Raw genomic sequence first — 23,363 nt, forward strand, 5'->3', positions numbered from 1 at the left:
TAGGATTTTCACAATTGATATTGATATAAAATATTGCTGATCTTCTGTGTCTGATGACAACCATCCACCTAAAAATAACCATACCTAATTATGCTTGTGACAAAACAAGTGCATACAAGAGAATAAATAAAAAGGCTTGTGTCAGCAATAGCGGGCACTGTACTTGTAGTAATACCAAAAAAGAATCATTTTATACAAATTAACTCTCCAGCACCCAAGATCTAATCCCTAACAGAATGTTACGCTGAGATTCAGTTTGCTAATATATAAATAATAATATCACTTAAAATTAACTAAAAAAATAAAATAAAAATCCAAATTCATTATGTTGATTTGTGCATTTTTCAGGTCTGTCTTTAAAATGGTCTTCGTCTGTTTTATTGTTGAACCAGGACTGTTTCCTTACCTGAAGTTCTAGATGCACAGCTGATCACAGAAGCAGTAACGAAAGCTCTGCATTATCCACTGTCCTATAATGAGGAATAGGCTTTTCAGTTCTTTTTTTTGTGGATTGTTTTGAATATGATATAGTGTATATACCTTTTTTAATGGCAATGCTGCCAATGCAAGACTTTACTAAAATTAAATTGCTTTTTAGTACTTTGAAGCCCTCCTTGCCATAAACTCATTGGCTATCCTGTTTTGGTACTCACATAACCCTGATGCTCCACTGTATGTTTACCTTTCCTTGCAATGATGATAGCCAATAAGCTTTGAGTGCTACTTTTGTACATGCAAGTCTAGTAATGACATGGATGATTTTTTAAAATAAATGTTATTCAAAAAAAGTTTGGAATAATGGTTGTTTGCATTTGCATTCACTGTTAATAGAATGTTTACACATACACATTTTTGGTTTTGTCAAATCTCCATTAGATTAGATTCTATCCATGGACAGCCTAAATGTAATTTTAGGTTGTAGATGTGATATATGCCAGCATTTACAGGTGCAGAACTGGTCAAAGAATATGAAACAAGGACCTAATTAGCTCCACTCTTTATTTATAAAAAAGGTGTTATGCCCTATATCATACCATGACATTCTGGCTATAGACTTTCCAAGAATATTATGTACTAAGTGCGTAGGGTTGTACTTGGTGAACAAAATTAAAAACTAAGACTTAAATAAAATACCAATAGTTTGTTTTGATAATTCTAGATAGATCAACAGATGTTTGTCCACTTTGATTTGTGAAATAGCTCCATATATTGGAGTATCGGATGTAGATGCAACATCTTTTTGGCTATTCCAAAAGCACAAACTTAACCTCAACCCTAACTCCTCTGATCACACCTAGGCAGAACTACATGACTACAATCTGGAGGACTCATATCACATCGAAAAGAGCTCAGTTGGGCCTAACTGCTGGTCTTTGACCTATGTGAATGTCACTGATAATATAGGTAGCCATTTTAGAAATTAGAGTACAAAATGCTTACTTTGATACTTGAAATGTTTTTAACCTTCTTGCTGGAAAACAGTAACAGAAACTATTTTTTATAACGTATTGGTCGCACCTATCTTATCTCTTTAATGCTTCTCTGGCGATGAGGGAGTTAAGCGTTGCTTGCCCCGCTATATTGCTTTAGGTTGCGGTTCTAAATTAGGTGCTGTGAATGCTCATCGAGGAGAGCTCTTAGCATGGGACCCTTGATGACATACAGACATTCAGAACAAAGTGACAGCTTGACCTTCACAAGGGACACAAAGGAAGAAAGATCGATGTGCTATAAGGTGGCTTTATGTCCTTTATACACATGCCTCTGGAAATCATAGTCTAATTAATGACCCCCTCTCCTGCTTCCACCCAAAGCACACTCGCACTACTCAGTATCTGATCCAAACTCTTGCTTTGACATAACTGAACAAAAGAAGGCTCCGCTAAGAAGGTGCTCGAGAGCTGAGTGATAAGACTAAGAGCTTTAGAAGCGGCAGCCTGTGTGTCTTTAGGGAAATAAGCAACGTGTGTGTAAAATATTATCTTCTTGTCCCGATACTCAGATCTTAAAGAATGAGAAGCTGCACTCCCTCTATGATAGCTGGGAACATGCTGTTAGTTGGTCAGTGAAGGGATACAGGCATTTCAAGGTCAAACCCTTCCTTCCGACCAGAAATCACAGGCCAAGACACACAGGACCCAACATAATTTTGATCAATTTGTAGCATTGCTACAGCAAATATTCATCTGCATACTGTATAACAATGAGCATTTCTATATAAATGTGCATAGCATTCTTTTCAATCATATTTTGAGCAAACAATTAGAAAGTGTCAAGAGATCTTCTTGTTGATACTTATATTGCTAAATTATTGAGCTATATTGCATTTCTTCTTCTTTCCCTGGGTTATATTAAAATAGGGAACATTGTAGAGAAAATATTACTTCTTTGTAAAAATTGGAACATGTGCCAAATAATTACAAAGGTTCCTTAAAACCGGCAAATGCACATGTGCATAAACATTTTTTAATGCCAACCAGTATTCAGTACAACGTTTGAGTTAACACCAACATGGTCATTCACAATTGATGTTAATTCTGATCAAATTATTTCTAAATAATCAGTTACATATGGACCCCATGATGGCACAATGGCATATCAGATCAGCATGTGTTTATCAATAGTATTTGCCTTTGCATCTCAAGCTACTTAATATCTTCCAAGTTTTATTGTTCAAACCAATAGTCTCACTCACCGACTCCTCCTCCAATTTTCCATTTTTTGTGGAAAACTTTAGTATATGAATATCTAGCCTAAAGAAAGACTCTCTTGTTAATGTTTACCATTAAATCAGGTCCCCAGCAAATTAGAATGACAAAATCACGTCACCTGGATTCAAGTGCTAGGTTTTCACCCAACATAAGGCCACCAGTACCTCTAAGTTTTACCTAGAATGCCACTGCAAAAAACAGGAGGAAGCTCCTCTAATCGTTGATCAGTAGAGACAGCTCTGCTGATTGGTGCCACTTTTTAGTGCAAAGCAACATTTTGGCCAAGCTCCCTCCTGCTACTATACCTGACACCCAATTTTTGTGAGATCCAGAGTTCCTTTGTGCCTCCCAAGTTGCCAAGGTTCCTGAGTTTCAGAGTTTACTCCCTGCCTAGATCTTTGGCATGTCCTTCATGACTTTGTAAACTTTCTACTGCTCTGTGCTTCTGTACATGGTTTCTGCCATATGCCATAGAGGCGAAACGCGTTGGGACACAGAACGTTAAATTGTCACAATTTCAATAGGAGTTTGGTGTCTAGCTAATAGGTCTACCCCCCTCCAAATTGTGCAGCGGGGAAAACCAGTACTATGTTGACAACAGAGCATAGCAGCACTCTTCTTTATATATATATATTCTTTACATTTTTGGTCATTAACATACAAAATTATCATCTCCAAAATCAACACAATACTATACCAAAATACCAGTTCCCATATTAGAAAAGAAAACATTTATCTCTTCCCTGGTGTGTATGGCCTTGACATTTTTTTCAGTATAAAGAAATACACAGGCTTTTACATAAATAATGAATGCATTACAAGGAAAATTCCCAGCTTGAAGAGTAAAACTGTCAAAGCAAACACATAATACAGTGTTGTCAAAAATCGGATGAGGCCTAGGTTTACAGATGAAGACTAAATAGGGGGTTTACTTTGAATGTGAGAAGATAAAAAAAACATCCATATCCACATAAAGTAACAAATTAAAGTTCCTCATATAATAGACAAGGATAAATTGATTTTCAGAGCAGCATTAGTAGAAAATGTGAAATCACGGAGGATTTTTAAGTAATTTCCTACTAATGTACAAATGAAAATGTTATGTCTTTAGGAGCTAATAGGTAGATACTTCCCTTTAAATGGTGTCCCCTCTACCATAAGAGTTGTTTGCTTTATTTTATTTAACAAAATAAAAATGTATTTGAGATACAACCATGACTTACAGAATACTTAATCCAATCATTATACAGTATTTTCATTTGACCATCCATGTCCTCACCAACAGGTAAATTAGTTTACTTTTAAATTAATCTGCCAAGCTTTTTTCTGAAGTACCATTGATTCCCTTAGACACCTGTTTGTGTACTGAATAACAAGGATAGTTGATGCAGTTGTATTTGGAAATGTATGTGGTGCTTGTAGATCACTTTCTACTGACCCAAGTGAGGCACAATTCAGGAAAAAAACTCCACTTTGGATATGTTCGCCTGCATGTAATAAAGATCTGTAAATGTTACGAAGTGTCGGCTGGCACAACTATATGGTTATGAAAAGAATGAGACCATGCAGTGTCCCTAGAACATCTTTTCATACACTGATACTTGCACTGCAATTTGAAATCAGAACAGATTATTCCTTCATACATATGACAATTCAGAGTACAAAAGATTCTTTTTAAATTCTCTGTACAATTTATCTTCTAAAACAACTCACTGCTATCTGAGCTAGAATATATTTTACTGCAACTGTGAAAACTCACAACAATACATTTTTATGAAAAAGAGAACAGTGTAATATATTTCCCATGCTGGCCATAAAAATCTGCTGTCTTGTGTTGTAAAAGGTATACAGAGGTATAAGTAACAAGCAGAGGGTTCCAGACATATATATGGGATTTGAATGTAAATGTATAACCTTTTCAAGGTTTTTTATTTTATAAACATGTAAAAGAGACTAGACTGACATTTATTTTACTAATGTGTATTGATCTTTAAAAAGAGAAAAAAAACATTGTTTCTGTGTAAAATGTTCTATTGTTTTTGTACTTCAGACAACCATATTTGTACACTCCACATGAAAGCTTTTTTGTACGCTTTACAGTTTAACAAAATGGCTGTGTTTGCTCCTCCTTCTTACAATACACATCTATGGGCCTGATGTATTAAAACTCTCCAAGACTGGAAAGAATACACTTTCATTAGTGAAGCTGGGTGATACAGGAAACCTGGAATGGATGTGGTCCACGATTCAAAACATTTGCTCGCAAATGCTAAATGACTTTGAAGAAATCCATTCCAGGTTTGCTGGATCACCCAGCTTCACTGATGAAAGTGTATCCTCTCCAGCCTTGGAGAGCTTTAGTAAATCAGGCCCATTGTGTCAGCAGACTGACTGAAAGTGATAGAATCTCTTTGTGGACAATATCCAATTTCAACACAGGTAAGGAGGTTGGGCAGAATCATTGTAGTAGGCAATTTGTCCTGATTTTAGAGGCTTATCCATAAATATTCAAAATCTCTTTAAAAATAGGAATAAAGTAAAAAGGAAACATGTAAAATGTATATGTCATTTTAAAAAGTAAAGATAAAGCATCTAATAAATGTGCTTACTGAAAATACTTTATATTTCATTCAAAACTTCAAAGAAATAATGTTTACCCTATTCACTTAATTTTATTATTGTATTAGTGTGGTATACATAGTAAAAGGTGCACACCTTAACTTTTTCTAATTCTTCCCTAAAATCATTGAAGGTATTTGACTAACGTTGTCTGTGTCAGTGTCATCAACCCGCCAGAGAAGATTGATAAACAATCAGGAGACTGCTGTACTCATGCTATATTTTCACCTGGGATAAACAGTTGTGCTCATCTGGCATGTATATGTACCCTTGGAAATAAATGATCTAGACATCTATAAAGTATCATAGCACTATTGAGAAGAGTGATGAAGAAAATTTATCCTCCTTCTAATTGCAATTCAGTTATGAGGGTATATTAATACAGGTTTGGTCAAATAGTAAAGTATACCCCTTGCTTATTCCCTTTCCCTAACCCATTCCTTTCTCCAATCTATCTGTGGACCCCTACCCTAGTTAGACATCTTTTTTAGCCTTTGGCTGCTTTGTTACATTGTTTAATTTTCTCAATGTAGTTTTGATATTTATAATGTTATTGCTTTTACTGTATTATCTCTTTACCCTATTCCTAAAAAAATGAAAAAAATAATGAAATACAATTAGTAAAGCATACATAACAGAGTATGACATGTGTCCATATTTTGTGTCTGGAAATAAGAAAAAGAAAAGAGTAGACGGCTTGAACTTGTTCCTATAATATGGAGCAATATATTAACATTGTGACTTCAGACTCAATGCTTTCCCTGCTCTAAAAACAATTCTGTTTTCAAAGCTGTAACACTTTTTAGTACTGTGCTTATGTTAACAGGGTCATATGCACATAGAAGATGCACTTAGGACACACACTTGTTAGGAAAAGGTCTGTCCCTGATTTATACACAGTGGTCTGGTTACTGTGCCTTTAATATTAAAGCATACTTATGCAGGCAATGGAACAAAAGGTCCTAAGAATGATGTGGCAGATGGAAGCAAATTTACATCTCCTCCAGTATAATATTATAGAGCATTTTAATATCATTTAATCAAAACCTATTATGTGCGAAATATAAACATCCATATGTGTAAAGCGGGGAAAAGTGGAATCAGCCAAGATTAGACAAAAGCTGATTAAATACTTTGTACTGTACTCAGTGTGGAGGAAGATAACAAGACGTTTATGTTGCGTTCACAAGGGAAGAAACAAGAGGTCTCAGTGGAAAATGCTGAGACAAAAAGCTTTTTTTTCTGTGATCCATTTCAGTCAAATTTTTGTTTAATAGGAGAGAAAAGAAACACCTGTTGAGAGGGGAGGAGAAGAACAGCGACAGAGCAAGAAGAAAAGGAAAAGGGAAACGAATATAGAAAGCTCCAAAATGGGTTCACACGATAAAAATTAATTCTGGTTCCTCTTCTCTTGCTGTGTTTTCCACAGAGCGAGAAACACATTCAATTTGCTTGAGTTTTGTCCTATTATCCAGACCATGGCGTTCCACAATGCAATTTATATGTTACTGAATGTGTTTGTATAGGGATGATGACCCAATACAGGCAGTTGGGTAAAGTATACTTTAAAGTAGTGCTGGATTTGATAAAAAGGAACATATTATTGATAGTTGGGTTGTTTCGGTTACATTGGTAGGGTGTGTGAATATATTGTTCTGAGACATTGTAGGGAAAATGACACGGTATGCAGCTAAAATATTTCATATAAATTGTTACTATTTGAACTTGCCTTTAATGTGACATGACTACTCTGAGACTGAGGGAGGGCGCTACTTTACCACAAAAGGGAAAGACATTTAGGTTTGGTGTACAACCTGTGACTGGGCAGATTTTCATGCTAGAGTACAGTCAATTGGTCTGGTTTCAGTTTAAGGTTTCCTTTGGATTGACACCATTAAAAAATTTCTTTAGTATAAACGTATACTTACTTTAAAGCCTTCTTCTCATTGCGGATGCCACGACTAGAGTCAGGGGTCCCCACATTATCCAGGGAATTTTTGTAGCGTTTCCCCTAGAAAGTGCAAGTGCAAGAACATTTTTTAGTGAAAATTTCAGCAAAATAAGCAAATGTCAAACAATAACAAGCAAGGTTTAAACTAAATCCAATAGTATCACAAATATCACAAAACTTAAAATGGGCATTCTACAAAACAATTATTAGTAAGACTAAAGATGTGAGAAATGTGGAGCCTTCCCATATCAAACCCAAGTTAGGAGCTGCATTGTAGGGAGGAAAGGGAATTGTCAAATTTAAAGCCAAAACATCTGCAATGGGATTGGGGCAGTTCAACAAAAGTACTAATTCCCTAGGGTCTCATTCTCTTTACCTGTCACTTAGCCTGGTTACTTCAAAGTCCAACCTTAAACTCCTTACCCCCCTAAATATCAAATTAAAATATCTAACATTAAAAACAGCATAATGCTTACATTTACTGTATTTGAATTTGGAGCTTTTAGTGCCAATATCGATCTCTTTCACACCCACAACAATTCATTGCCAAATACTATTGATCGGGCACACATTTACACGGTAAGGTGAGTCCTTTTTTTGATTTTTAAAAACAGAGGTAAACGAAACTATCAAACTTTAAAGAAAGCCATAGGATTAGTAATCTCTATTGCAAAGGGTCCTATTTTTCTTCTGTCATGTTTGTCAAGTATTACAGTTTTGTCATCTGCAACCTGTATTTATTGTACATCTCTCTGTTATATGTTGGTGCTTTATAAATATTGAAAAATATTAATCCTGGTAAAAATGTTCCATAATCAAGATCCTCAATATCATACCAAACTATTGACTGTCCCATTAAGCTAAATTTGATTTAAACGGTACAAAATGTATATTTTGTAATACATATAGGCATATCAATAAGCAAAAAAGGGAAACGGGGTAAGGAAAACCAATACAAGCTATGTATTGGTCCTGATCTATTAAAGCTCTTCATGACAGGAGACGATTATCATGGGTTTTCCAGCAAACCAGGAATGAATTTCTTTTTCAGTCCTGGACCTGATCTATTCCAGGTTTCCTGAATCAGCCAGGTTCTCCCATGCTAGTTTATATTTTCCAGTCATTGAGAGCTTTGATAAATTAGGCCATTTTGTGCAGAATATATTGTGGGCATGTAGAATGCAAGACAAATAATAAAGTGTGATTTAAAAAAAGGAACAAGGCCCTAACAGATATAATTAGAAAAAGGCCAAAGAAAGAGCTTTTTCACCTGAATCTTGAAATGGAAAGGTAAAATTAAAAACAACTAAAGAATACCACCAAAATACTTACATTGATTGTGTGCAGGTTCAGAACAATAGTACAGCCTTGCAACCATAAACACACATAATATACTGGAGATAGTTCAAGTTGTAACCAGTTTGAAAAAGTAATTTGAATGAAAGCAATCACAAGTTGGATGTGTAACATTTATCAAACTAGTATGCTTGATACCTCATTCATTTTGGACAAGATTGACGAGAGCCTCTCAACTCTGTTTTAAATATATTGCTTCTTTCAGATGAAACAAGAAACCCAAATGATTGCCAAAAGCAACGTTTCCAAATTTGTTTTTATTTGTCCAACCCTGGATTCCACAAATAGGTTTCTGTATGTTGTTTTCTGGTTTCTTCAAGCCTTTGGCTTTGTTATTTTTTTTCATTTTCGCATATTTTGGCAAATCTATCAAATGTCCCCCCACTTTTGTCCAGTAAAATGAGTAGACAGGTTGCCAACTGCAAAACACGCATCAGTTTCTAAATGCCTTAGTATTGCAGTGATCACTGAAATAAAGAAATCTGGGCAAAGAGCATATTGAAATTGATTTTAAGTTCTTTTCTAAGTAAAAGAGATCAATTTCTTTAACTTTTTTTTACAAGGGAGAATTAAATATGAACTCTAGGCAAGCAGCCATCCTTCATTTGAAATACATATTTAAGGGTTATTTTATGGGCAAAAGGTTCAATAATTTTTTGCAGATGGCTTTGCAATGCAGAAACCCACTGCCAATCTATTACTGTGGGTCAATAACGCATTATCAATCTTTATCGTCAGGTCCTCCTGAAATATTAGGTAAAAGTCAAATACCAAAAGAAATATCAGACCATAATTGGAGTAAAAAATTCCATATATATATATAGATATAGCTTTCCAATGACAATGCAGACAGCAAGAAAGCTATAGAATATATAGGTTCTACCTCATCCTCACTCTCTCCATAGCTAAAAAGGTTTTGTCTGGAGTTCTATTTTAAGTGCACTATATTTTTAATGAGAAATCAGACATACTGACAAAAGTTCATACTCTTCAATGCCAAACTTTGTATACCTAGCAAAGCAAGCATGAAACTAGGTGAGTTTTGGCAGACTGGGTGGGAATGTGTACATTTTAACTTTCCTCTTATTATAAGAAATAGGTAAGACCTAAAGAAAGGGCAAAATAGAAGGCTTTTAAAGTGGCACTCAGAAAGGATGTTTAAAAATACATTACTTTATACGTGTTTATCTGCAACTAAATATTTTATTATGTTGTTCCACATGGTTTTATACATTATTACTTGAATTATAATAAAATTATGTCCTTTTAAACATCCTTTCTGAGTGCCACTTTAAATGCCTTCTATTTTGCCCTTTCTTTATGTCTTACCTATTTCTTATAATAGTAGTATATGTATTTTAGGCTGGGCACTCTTCAGGTTCACATGTGTTTATATTTGAGCTCCCTTATGCTCATTCCCCTTTCCCCTTAATTTAATTTACATTTTAACTTTAGTAAGGATTTGTGGTTTTGGCTACTACCTGTGTCTCCTGAAAGTTGAAACCATCTCTCTGCTGAGGCTCCATACTGCTTAAAGGCTGCACTGACTGTAGGACATTCAGAAATCTGACCTTTATAGAAACATGATGCATTCTAACTAGCAGGGGTTTCAAATCAATAAAAATAGACAAATATGACAAAAATCTGGCACCCATGAGATCAGTAAATAGATTAGCATACCTTCTAGCATTTCAGTTTACATAATACTGTAATCCTAAACATGATTAAATTCAGACTCAACCTGCAAGAAAAATGTATGCAGAAAATGGCACATTCTCGGGAGTCCACACATCACCCTGGAAAAGACTACAGAGGATTTCACACCCAGTATCAAACAGATGTAACTCGGATACACTAGGCAGCTATGACGTCTCTCTGACTAACTTGCTTTATATATAGTTTTACTTATGAATTATTAAATCCCTTCAGAATGCAGCTGGCAGAAAAGAACAGGTTTTAATGGGGCCTGGGAAGGAGAACAGAGGATTTGAATCTGCAAGAGAAGGCTAAATGTTTTGCAGCACTGTAGCACCCCGAGGAACTGGAAGAGAAGCTCTGCATGTGAATTGGCTCTCTGGCAGATACTGACAGAAAGACCGTTTAATTCGTGTTGCCCCTGGGGAATATACTTTCTACTCACAGTACACAATAATTAACATCTTACAATTAAGTTTACTAAACATGGTTTTAATGCTATGTTACTGACCATTTCACTTCTAGTAAAATGGTGTAAAGCATAGGTTGACCTGTAGGCTTTTGAAATTACATTATTATAAGGATTGAAAGATCTATTTTTACCTACAATCAAATAGTGGGGCGAAATTTTCCTTGTAGTTACATGGTATTGAAAGAAATACAAGTGTATTATAAATAACTAATATTTTTGAGGCCCAAAAGGGTAAGGAAATTTCTTCCCAATTACCATAATACACATGATAATACACATAATATAATGATAATAGTAAAATAGACATGATACAATGAGCTTACTGTACCATACCATTCTTACTGAAAATGGCCATGCTGGATAGAAGTCCTGCATATAGTGCAAACTTTACTTGGAGCCCTAACCTTTCCAATAACAAAGGATTTATATAGGTCATTGACATCTTTTATTATGACTGTTAGGTTCTGTCAGATCTAGTGAATGGATTGTATGGAGGAAAGAGAAATGTTTAATTTTTATAGCATTAAACAAATAATATATTTTTACTCATGCCAGCTACACAAAATGATTTAAAGAATACACCTTGAGTGATGTTGAATTTATTAAATTCATAAAATAAATTTAGAGCAGGCATCCCAAAGTGCCTTTGTAAATCTATACGAGCCTTTCTTGCGTTTGCTAATACTGGCTCTTCCCTACTGAAACATAGAAACCCAGTTGTTAAAATCTTATATAATCTTTGACATTTTAATTGAATTTCTAAAGTAGTTTTTAATATGTTTAAATCTGCAGCTTTTATAAAAAAAATAATACCTGGTATATGATACCTTGATATCAAAGTCCTTGGTTAGGGAAGCCCTGTTACCGTGTTCTGTGCCTGTCTCTTAACAGTTTGCCAGAATTGTCATCTGTTTCCTGTGATGTTGAGGCAATAATGTTATACTACTTCAGAATTGAGAGCAAAGTTGCTACATTCATTGTAGGGTTGTGCCTGCTTGCACTACAATGTCATGAAAAAATGTTGCATGTGGCATGGCTATTGGTATTGTCACTGCTGATTAAAATGCAAATGCAGCATGATGACCTCTTTCTGCACAGCTATGGACAGTTCAAGTATAGAAATATGGATTTCAGCATCATAAGACAGAGTTTGAACTACTCTGTCAGTCAATGCATGAGACAGCCTTAAAAAAAACCTGGGTAGTGGTAACTTTATAATAAGTATTTAATTTATCTCACGGAGCATTCTTTTACATTGCAGTTCCTCACATTTTCCTAGATATGACAATATTTTCCTTACATAACTTCATATAAACATGTAAAATTGTAAATTCAGAAAAAAGCTAAACCAAGTGGATGTAATGAATGTGTATTTATACTCGCACTGTGTAATAAATCTGATTAGTGCGTGAGTGAGAAGCACTCCATAAAGCAGGGCAGCCCTCCCTTGCCCTTTTACATGATAATTCTAAAACTAGCTTGGTAAGATTTAATTTGTAATCATGTGGAATAATATAGACATAATAGGCAGAAATAGATGCTGGCAGCCATCTTATAAGCAATGTATGTGACTAACGAAGCTTGATTAGCTGAATTGAAAATCTAACGTCTTAAGCTTTTTTTTTTTTTTTATCTCCTTTTTGTCTAGGGGCATTATGTATCATTATGACTGGATTTATTCTGGCCAGAAGGTTTTAAAAACCAACTGTGTTCATCTCTTCCTGACAACTACAGTGCAGTCATAAATGGTGTAGTAGTGTCTCTTTGTGCCACTTAGCTGTAAGGGGCATGGACAGAGATTTAGGACAAAGCAATGCTTTTACTACACTTAGTTATGTGATCACTGTTATATTGCACATCCTTTCAGCTGGGAGTCTAAGGGTCCAGCTTCAAGCTCCTTCACTGTACTCGTAGCTATTATTAATATTCGGGTCACAACAAGTAAAGATTGCATGTGCACATGCGTGTGAGTACAATTCAGTGAGGCTGCTTTACACACTTTAACTTAAAATACCTTTCAACACTTATAGAAATCTTTCAAGTCTATGAAGCCTAAGCATCTAACATAGAACCAGTCAGACTCTATTGCACTGTACAAATTTGTCAGTCTAACAAAGGGGACGCGCTTACATAAGGACATAATACATGGTAATACTGTATTTTTGGATTGGATAACAATTGTTCCCTTCCTGGTTATGCAGTATCGCAGGAAAGCATACATTGCTCTAAAGAATTATAAATCTTCTGCAGGGTAAAGCAGTTCACATATGCGTACTTGAGCTGTAGATTTGGTTGTTTTCTGTAGTTCAACTCATACACATTTACATACACCATATATGTCTTAAACCATTGTTTCTATGTGGATGCATGCCTTACACAATATCTGCTGCTCTATAATCACATTCACTGTATTTATGTGTTTTATAATATACAATTTCAGGAAGAAAATTGACTATTTACAACCATTTTAAAACTGTTTACTCAAATTTCAGAATCATTTTTAAAAGATGCAGTTTAAATCCGCATTTACTTATCATATTGTGCCACTGGCAATGAGTTATGCAGAATAATTATAGTGCAGAAAAAGAAGGTTAATTGCCAAAATCCTAAGCAAGTATGAAGAATAGATATTTTAACTGGCCACCTGCTTTCCATTATATATTCAGTCTGAGTTAACCCTGTACAAGGCCAAAAGAGGCAGAATGAAAATGCTTTGCATAAGAGAGAGTGATATAAAAAGAGGAGAGAGTTAACACAGTCTGCCTGTGTAGCAAGCATGTATCCAAATAGCTGTTTTTGTGTAAAGAAGTGAGGTGTATTTATGGAATCAAGGAGGATGTAGATAAACCGTGGAAAATGAATTGTTTATGCCTGTAGCTAATCAGTAAAGCTCAGTTAGGCAGAGGGATTAGGGGAACTAGTAATCCAAGGCAGTTTTCTTGATTGTAAAATGTAAAGACAAAGGCACAAAAGGTGAAAAGACCCATGCAAGTATATAGGTAGATGACTGCCAACAGCCCTGGTGGATTAATGACTGATTGGGTTAAAGGCTACATGTAGATGATTGTAAGCACTTCTGGTAGGGTTGGGACTGAGTATGAGCTTTAAAATAAACTGGAGTAGTCTGGCCCGGTAAATGATGGTGTCCCGGAAATAGATGGGATCTTTTAAGAAAAAAGGATGTAGCTGGTTGCCCTTGCTGACTAATTTTCTAAAATACAAACCTTGGTGGTGTCACTCTAATACACTTCTTGTAGAGTCATTGACCTAAGATAAGACTCACCTGCACATTTGTTGTAGATGAGTGATTCCCCAGCTACTGAATCAAGAATAAAAATACACGTTTCTGCCTCAGGACATCATATTGTTGGATTTAAAGGTAAAGGGTTAAAGAAAATGAAGGTAGGGTAAACAGGCTGTTTTTAAAGAAGGTCATGGATTTACTGACCTCAATACTTGAAGTGCATTCTCATCGTCCCTCTCTTTTTTCTTTCACCCCTTTCTCCTACTTTTCTCTTCTTTTACAGGTTGTCACAATTTATGACATTAGTTAGGTTCTCCACAGATGTATTAGTGTCTGGAGTTTTTTTTAATGTGACGGAAGGGCAGTTCTGAACCTGTGCGTGCCTGCTCTTCCAGTTTTGCCCATCTCACCAGCTAAACAGGAAATCATCCTGCTAAATCAGCCTCCTAATCATCCTTGGCTATTTAGCTAGCTCAGTCTCCTGGATCCCTGGTATTTGACCCATGGCTTGTGACCTGACCTCCCTTGCTTGCTGTCTGCCTCAAGCCCTGCCTTCCTTGACAATTCTTCTGCTTAGTGATTTGGTACTGTATATCATCCTGCCCACCCTGGTGTGCCCATGGACCACAACCTGGTAGTAATCAGCAGTGCAACATCCTCACCAGTAGAGGCTCTGGAAAAGACTTGGTTATTGCTTAGACTCTGCGCCTTGGCCCTTCTCAGGGCTCACACCACTTCTGTGCAAGCTGTAGCGCCCCCCTAGTGGCCCTGACACCCCAAGGAGATAGGAGTGTAGTTAGGAAGGTTTATGGCTGTCAGCAGACATGGATGAATATTGTCATCTATGCAGATTTAATCCTTAAAATGTACCTAAAGCCAACACTTGTTAACTGATTTTTAAATGTAGGTAAGGATTAAAATCACTGACAGATATAAAAGTTTAAAACAATCTGCATCCCCCCTGAGGAATTTTAACTTATGTAGTCTGTCATAGTGATCACGATTGGAATGTAGAGTTTTACAGCTGTCCCTGCAACAGGTAAGAAGGGACATTTTCCCATGGAAAAACCTATGCAAATGACAATAAAGAGTTTCCCAATTACTTTAAAGAGATTTCCTTTCTCTTCCTGTTATGTCACTAGCATAAGTTGCAAAACATTTTTTGTCCTTTAAATACTTAAAATAGTTCAGGTACCAGGTAATCCGTTGCAGACCTATCTGCTCTAGATAAGAACATATCATGCTGCCTTTGTTGACCTTGTCCTAGGTCAGCACTATAGAACTTGCCGATGGATGCAAGCTTGTCATGACAAAACGCTTGCTCTATTTAAACAAAAATCTTTTTGTGCTTTAGGGCCTCTTCATAGTGACACAATATTGCTGATGTGGGGAAAAACATCTTGTTAGAAAGCTTTCATTAGAGCTTATAGAAGACATGCCATCAGCATATCAAATATCATGCATCTCACATTTTTCACAGCACATCTTAGTTCAATGCTGAGGTGTGCACAGCCCAACTGACACTAATTAGTTCTACTTTACATGTGCTTAGATCAGTGTGAGAGCCATATACTCATATAAATTATTTTATTTCCAATTTAAATGCCTGAATGTATATGTATATAACAAAAATGTAAACCTATTAAATCAAAGGAACAGTGAGGCTGGAGTAGGACGGGCTAGATGATACCTGGATGTCATTCAGCCAAGAAATGAGCCAGGCTCTATCTGATTTGCTGCAACTCCTAAAGAACACTGCAAGTAAGCAAGTTCAGTGCAAGAAAAGAGCCTATACAACTATTTAACACTAAAGGTAAATCTGGAGTTCTGCTTTAAAAACAGCCACCTCTGATGCTCTCTAATACATGGGCATCTTGAAAAAACAAAAACAAAAAAAAATTAATTTGGTTTTTCCCACTTAGACTCAATGAAAGTGTATTCTCTCCAGCCTTGGAAAGCTTTAATAAATCAGGCTGAATATGTAGATTCAGTTCTCATGTTTATAGGGAAGGCTGTACAAAATAAAGTATACTCAAAACCAAGAGACCCCATGGAATGGAATATCAGCTTACATCGTTGCCTCGTTTAGCTCTATCCGGAAAATAACTTGATTATTGTTTTAAAAGTCAAGTTACCCTGAAATAGCATTCATCTATTTCATATCTAAATCCGTGTTTTATGGCTGCTGTAAAAAGCACATCATGGTTAGCAACAGCCTATGTGTAACAGAGCATCCCGGATGGCGCCATCTTATCTTGAAAATCAAAGTAAATGCAGCTGATAAATAGAGAACACCTCTATTTCTCAGTAACTCATTTGTACTAATGCCCTGGTTATCAAGCAAAGATGCTGGAGCATCAGTTTATATTTCAACTGATTTATGCAAAAAATTTAAATAAATAAATAGAGCTAGGAAAAACTTACATGTAAAAGTACTTTTATCTTTATTCATTTTATCATACACAGCAATATGCATTACATTACATACATTACACATGTAATAGTATAAATGCCTCTCATTACTAGCCAGCTTGTATATACCCTGGTAAGCTGGGTAAATAAAAGTGGCTGCCTTTAATAAAAAAACTGTGGGAGCCACAGTGGTTGGGTGGGAGGACCCTGGAAAAACACCCCCATTCTCCACCATCACCAGGGATCAGCCCTTTCTGTAAAGTATTTGTATGATTATCATACAGTATACAGACAAGAGGTGTAGCTGACTGGTATTTTTTTTTAAATGATGAATGTGTTGTAAATAAGTGTATATAACAATGGTAGTCCAGCAATAATAATGTAATGGTTGTCTTGTTAACCTGTGAAAAGGATCTTGGTGCTCCACTTGCTCTATGAAAATTCTAATTATTATTATACATATTTAATATGTAATATTTAACCGATCAAAAATTTTTTTAAACAATAATCTAAATCAGCTTTTCTCTGTTTTTTTAACATGGGGAACCCCTAAAAAATACCCCTAAAACATGGGGAACCCCTAAAAATAATTTTCAGGTCCTCAGGGAACCTCTGCTATAATTACTATATTCACAGCTCACAGTATATTAGTTTGGTGGTCAGTAGAAGAATGCTTCTTACATTGATGACCAGTGGGAAAAATGTCACCTTTACAGATAGCCAAAAAGAAGATAACTGGGGTCCGTTAAACTGACCCCAGAGGAAATAAATTGCTCATTGTTGAATAAACCCCTAGAAACCTATGGAGGAACCCTGGTTGGGAAACACTAGTCTAAATCCTACTGTACATTCTGTTCAACAACACTGGGAAAACAATGAGACCTCAGACTTGGTTGTGCTGTCTGGCAGAGTTGCCTGGAACACAGGAGATCTAATACAGAATAACTTTTGGCAGAATAAATAGTTTGCATATGTGTACATGTTTATTTTATCCTCTCTCGCTAATTTGGAAAATTAAAAAATGACAGGAAATTAGGATCTCTGTTTCTAGATTCCCGCCTTGTTATGTTATAATTAGGCAGATCCCAGCAAACTCTACTACTAAGAACTCATTTTCCTTTGCAATAGAGTATGTAATATATGTATATATGATATATTTTTTAATTTATTTAAAGTTTTAGGCAGCCATCCCTTTTTAAAGAATGCTACACTTTCCCGTTAGAAGAATGTTTATCTCCAATAACATGAAGTCAGGTAATTTAAAGTTAAATATATAATCAGGGTAATGCAGAAATTCTGATGGAAGTAGTAACAGCACTGCAAATCACAAATGTAATTTGGTCATAGGTAATTGCTAAGTTTGATATTAGTTTGCAATGGCTGCCTTTAAAGGATGTATATTGCTGATACATTTTAATAATTGTGTATATAAAGTAACAGAAGTCAGCACAGTCTTTTCAGAAAGAGAAAATAAGTTAATAACAATGAAGCATGGGTGTTAGAAAGACATTCCTGTGAACTGATATTACTTTAGCGTCAACTTGTGTCATAAAAACACAATCTCTTTGTGAAGCACGAAGCCATTAGAAGATCAGTATTCACTATAATGTCAGCGGTGGGATACTCTTTAGACTAGACATCATTTTGTGAATAATATTGAGTATGACCTAAAAATGTCAAAGCTTTAATTTTCTTTCTTAACATTTAAGTGGGAAAATTGAAAGAATCATTCACAGGCCCCCGGGTTTAGAGCTGAAATTTGGAAGCAGACACGTTAATAGAGCTGCATCAAAATTCAGAAAAAAAAGAGCTACAGTTCTTTCCTTTGCCTAGATATGTACTTGTACCTAAAATGAATACAATCTGAAATGTCGACTATTTCCAATCAAGCACATCAGTGCTCCGTTGTTGAAACACTTGAAGCAAACCTTTCAAGAAAAACACACAGATCGCTGAGCTCCTATTTTGAAAATAATTGGCACCTGGCTGTCATTATAATCTTTTTGCTTTAATATTTTCATTCCCTGACCTGAACAAGTACGAAGATAAATAATTCTGACATTTCTTTTGTTTTACTGATATACATACTTGCTGTAGGTCAGTGGCTTAGACAGTTTGAGTCAGCACTTGGTCCAATCAGCTAGAAATTTTGGAAATGGTTATTCCATATTTCTCCCATGACAGATTTACTTTTAGAGACATGCGGACTATAAGTATATTTTTCCAAGTTATTGGAACCTAATTAGGGGCTATGTTTTCTTCCAAGATTCACTAGCCTTTACCTAACATTTGCACATTTTTCATATTGTATTAAATTACAAAATGTGTAAACTTAACTGATGATTCATAGGGATCAACATGTCAGCTAGGAACATGTAGAAAAAAAGCAATGGCATTAGTATTGTGGAATAATACCTAACTATTTATATGGTCTTGTATTTTAAACTCTTTCAGTTTGTTTTATTTTTTTAAATAAATTTTTGTGGATCTCTCTACCAGGGTACTTCTGATTTTCATCACACCACACCCCCAGTGGTGTCACCGATGACACATTTAAACAATGCTGCTTAGACCATTCTGTGGCAATTTCTTCCTACTCAATGCAAATTTTCAAGGGAACTATGTTATTTGCAATTCTGGTGGGAGTCATGTAATTCATTGCATATGCATGCTTCACTGGATATCATTGCTGACAGTCCAGGGTAGCACAGAAAGTGATTTCTTTAAGTATTTTATTATTAGGGACTGACGTTACCCTACTATGTTTGTTAAACGGTGAATATTCAGTTTTAAACAAAGTGAAGCTAATACATTTTCTGGCTAATTTGTAACCATATTCATTTGTGAAAAGAGGATTCAATCAAAAAAATTGGAGAAAATCAGAATGGTTGAAAAAAAAATATCATATTGAGAATACCAGAAAAATGTAGGCCAATGATTATTTTATTAGATTTTTTCTCTTCTGTTGCAGCCTGAGGGGTACATGTTTTGCCATTTGATTACTGACCACCAGTAGTAATCAACATGTTTACCAACCCAAGTGTTGCTACTTTTATATTTAGCAGATGCTGGATCATGTTGTGGAGTAAAATAGACATCTGTCAAAAAAGACTCAGTGGGCTGACACAATAAGCTTTGCTGCTGTAAGAACTCTTGTTGACACAGAATATCACAACAAGGGCTGAAAATGGAGTGAGATTTATTTGTGGGCAAAGAGAAAAAAGTGTCTTAAGCACAGATATATGGGTGTATGTAAGTGCTATCAGTTTACTTCACTAATACTGAACCCTAGCTCCATTCTTTCTCCTGAAAACGTATTGTTGAGGTTTTGGAGGAAGAGGAAAAAAACAACACTTTTATATATTTCAAAATGTGCTGTGACTTCAAATTGCTATAGTAACAGCTAAACCTGCGATTAAACAAACCAGACACGACAATCTGGTTGTTTTATCATGTTTATTGATCATAATTTAATGACAGGTTGGCTACAGCCAACATTAAGAAGCATAAATAATTAAGCAGCTAATTATTTTGATGACCTTTGAGGTGTGTGAGAGTGCCTGGATCCCGGACTGTTCACAAATACAAATAATGTACATTTCAGGGCGGTGATGGGTCAACATTTGGTCTAATTGAACCCTCTGTTGAAATCACCTAAATTAATTTTGGATATAAAACAAAGCGTGTTCACTGTCTTACAGTTTGTTTTCTTACCAAATTAATCACAGTTTGAGTAGATAACCCTGTCAGCAGTTGTAGAGTGAAACCTTTGGAAAAAAAGTACATGGGTCTGACACACCATATACAAAGTCAAACTTAGTTCTCAGTAATCAGCAAAGCTCACTTACCCAATGACTGGAAAATGAGGGCCCCCGACTTAGTAGGGGGCATTAGACCTTTGCAATTAGATCACTGCATCCTCACAATGGCAAGTGTCTCACTCTGCAACTGTTGTTAAAGCACAGACTTTTCTACTCAGATGTGGCTACTTTCCACACAAAACAATATGTAAGCCTTTACATACCTCTTGTATTTAGAATATATTTAGCTGATTTAAACTAAGAGTTTATTTAAGCTTTTTAAATAACATTACACAGTCACTTTACATGCTGCTTTACAACCAGTCGTATTGGGCCAGGTATGCTGGATTACCCAACTTCACTGATGAAAGTGTATCCTCCCTAGCCTTGGAGAGCTTTAATAAATCAGGCCCATTGTCTCACTTGTAATTAATGCACAAACAGATACCAACTCATCAAGAAGGAATGTGGCCACTCTTATACCAACCACACTGTAGCACTGAAGGGTAAAGGCTATGATAGAAACTGTCACAGGACTGTAGATTAGGGTTACAATAAGTGGGTGTTAGAGTACTTGTTTTATAGATATTGCTGAAGAATCGCTCAAATATCCCTTTCTCTCTATTTTAGATTTCAGAGCCACTGATTCTTCAACATCTATTGTTCCAGCATAGAGATTTAGGTCAAGAAACCTATCAACATTTTGGTATGGCCAAAACATTTTTGTTTATGATCTTGGATATGTTATTTCTTATATGCTCTCTCATTTTCAACATCCCACATAGTATGTATCATGAATAACTAGCTCTTATTCTAGTTTTGAAACATTCTGGAGGGTTTGAGGCTGCTGCCTACCATGCATTGCTGGTAGAGAAATGGGTGTTTGTATACTTGGGCTTGCAGGAGCTTCAGATGTAAAGGATCATAAGATTTACCATGTACAGAAATGCATATGGGCTCCTAACTCACCATGGTATTATATTACTATCTTTTGTCACATAACGATGTCTATGTCTAATGGGCCTATAATAATTTTAGACATATAATCACATTGAAGTCTAGGCTGAAAAAAGGGACACATGACCTTTACAATCTTATAAAGCTTTGGCCATTGAAATTCTGTATTAAATAACTGTTGAAAACATAAAAGGCATGTCAGATCCATCATACTGCAAAACACAGTGGGAAACCACTCTAAGTCAGGTATTCAGCAGTACAGAAGAAAGCTACTTGCATTTAGCTAAAATTGAAACGATAACGCTGTAAGTTCAAAATGTTAAATTATATACTTTAATATTGAAGCAACTTATTTGTGTTGGCCTGTAAAGTGGAACTAAAGTTCTACTTTCAAACTTTGTTATAATGCAGTGTTTTATTGCAGAAAAGGACAGCAAATGTCTCATCTGCAATAAGCATTCCCACCTGTCTGACACTGGCTCATCTGTCAGAATTTACTTTGTTGTTGTCGGGGTAATCCAGGCTTTCCCTGCGGGTGCTGGGAGTGGTTCAGCTCCCATGTGCCACCTAGGCCAATCAAGATGGCAAGGAGAAAGAGGAGATAGAAGAAGATGGTGGCGCCTATGACGGAATGAGGACAGGTGTGTACACACTGGGTTTAGTCTCATTTACGGCCACAATATAGAAATCATATTTTCTACTGAGCTACTAGTAACTTGAAGGAGAGGAAGTCTGCATGATACAAGTAATATTAAATACACTTTTGTTGAGAATTTTCCAAACAATTTACCAATCCTAAAGGCATGCAGACAAACTTATTTCATTGGAGCATGGAAAGTACACTAAGTTGTTTTATTAAAGCAGACCATCCTATTCAAAAATCAGTTTGCAAAAGACAAGGTAAGACAATCAGCTTTTTCTTTAGAACAGAAAATTAAAGGAATCTGAAATAAAGTTTGGTAAAATACAACATACAAAGGTCACCCTGGGGGACTTTTTTTGTTAATAAAATGTTTACACTTTGAAATATTGAAATATTTTTTTTTCTGACTGCTGTTCATCATTTATTTTTGAATGGGTATACTAACTTACAATATCTCTTTAACACTTAAGGAGGTTTAAAACCAGGACTACACCCAGCCAACTCACCTGTCCGCATTACAGCAAGGGAGCTATATTCCTTCCCTTTTTCCTCTTCCGGACAATCTTTGGCCATCTCCATTGGCTGTGCCAGGATGACGTTACCATGTGTTTGTTTATCCTAGCACATGCAAAGAAAGCTGGGATTGCCGGGTTTCCCTGGAAATCAAAGCTGATGCTGCACATGCTCAGCTCAGTTTTTCGCTTGAAACCCAAAGCGATCAGGCAGGAGAGACATCCCCTGTCCTTTTCTCAATCATACAAACCTAAATACAAGCTTAAGTTCCACTTAATTTTAAATGCAGAACGTAGCAGCCATAGCTGAATAATATATATGAATGTTGTTTTTTGGTTCAGTAGTAAGCACAGTGAATGCACCGTACTTCTCTCCCACTAAAAATCAATTGACAGCTCTAGCTTTTCAGTAAAAGTTAAAGTGTTTCAGTGCAGCTTCTACTTGATGAAGGGTTGAAGTGGACCGATAATATAGAGCTTTGTGATGGATTGCTCTTGTTGTGAATGAATTTGGATGCATTGAAGAAATAATTAAGGAAAAGGCTTTTGCAATTTAAAAAGATAAAAAAATAACACTTCCTATGCTAATATTTTGTAGATTGTTTGTGAATGTGGCCTAAAAATGCCTAAAGGAGATGGATGTTTTCAGGCAGCACTATACTTATTGTAAACTGTTGATGAATAAAATTGAATGAAGCAGGTAAATCTCTAATACTGGCAAAAATCGATGAGTATTTGCTGTGGTCTATTTGTATGAAACTTGACCGGAAAATCCCTATTCACTGTATGCATTCACTTTTAATTCAGACTTTCAGTTCAGGGCTGTCACAGAAATCTTTCAATGCAATATGATTAGGGATATGAAAAAAAACAAAGTATTTACTGAAATAGAGATATAATCACAGTACACATAAAAAATTGAAAGTATGAACTCTTGAGAAAATTGCAGTATTATATCTTATTTGTCTGCAGCTTTGTACATTTGAAATTG

General features: G+C 35.7%; 2 protein-coding genes across 6 annotated transcripts in view; both read right to left on the reverse strand.

Annotated features, from left to right (window-relative positions):
- MRPL23 (mitochondrial ribosomal protein L23) overlaps positions 1–23,363 on the reverse strand; it is a 706,510-nt gene that overhangs the window by 647,247 nt on the left and 35,900 nt on the right. The gene's annotated exons all lie outside the window — the stretch shown is intronic.
- Positions 1–23,363, reverse strand: part of SYT7 (synaptotagmin 7) — a 251,363-nt gene that overhangs the window by 118,694 nt on the left and 109,306 nt on the right. For all 5 annotated transcript variants that reach the window (XM_072421753.1, XM_072421756.1, XM_072421755.1 and 2 more), the window contains exon 3: positions 7,259–7,341. In XM_072421753.1, the coding sequence (XP_072277854.1) occupies positions 7,259–7,341 (83 nt within the window). The remainder of the gene's footprint in view (positions 1–7,258; positions 7,342–23,363) is intronic.

The sequence above is a fragment of the Pyxicephalus adspersus genome, chromosome 9, assembly GCF_032062135.1.
Source record: "Pyxicephalus adspersus chromosome 9, UCB_Pads_2.0, whole genome shotgun sequence".
In the NCBI taxonomy this organism is placed as follows: Eukaryota; Metazoa; Chordata; class Amphibia; order Anura; family Pyxicephalidae; genus Pyxicephalus; species Pyxicephalus adspersus.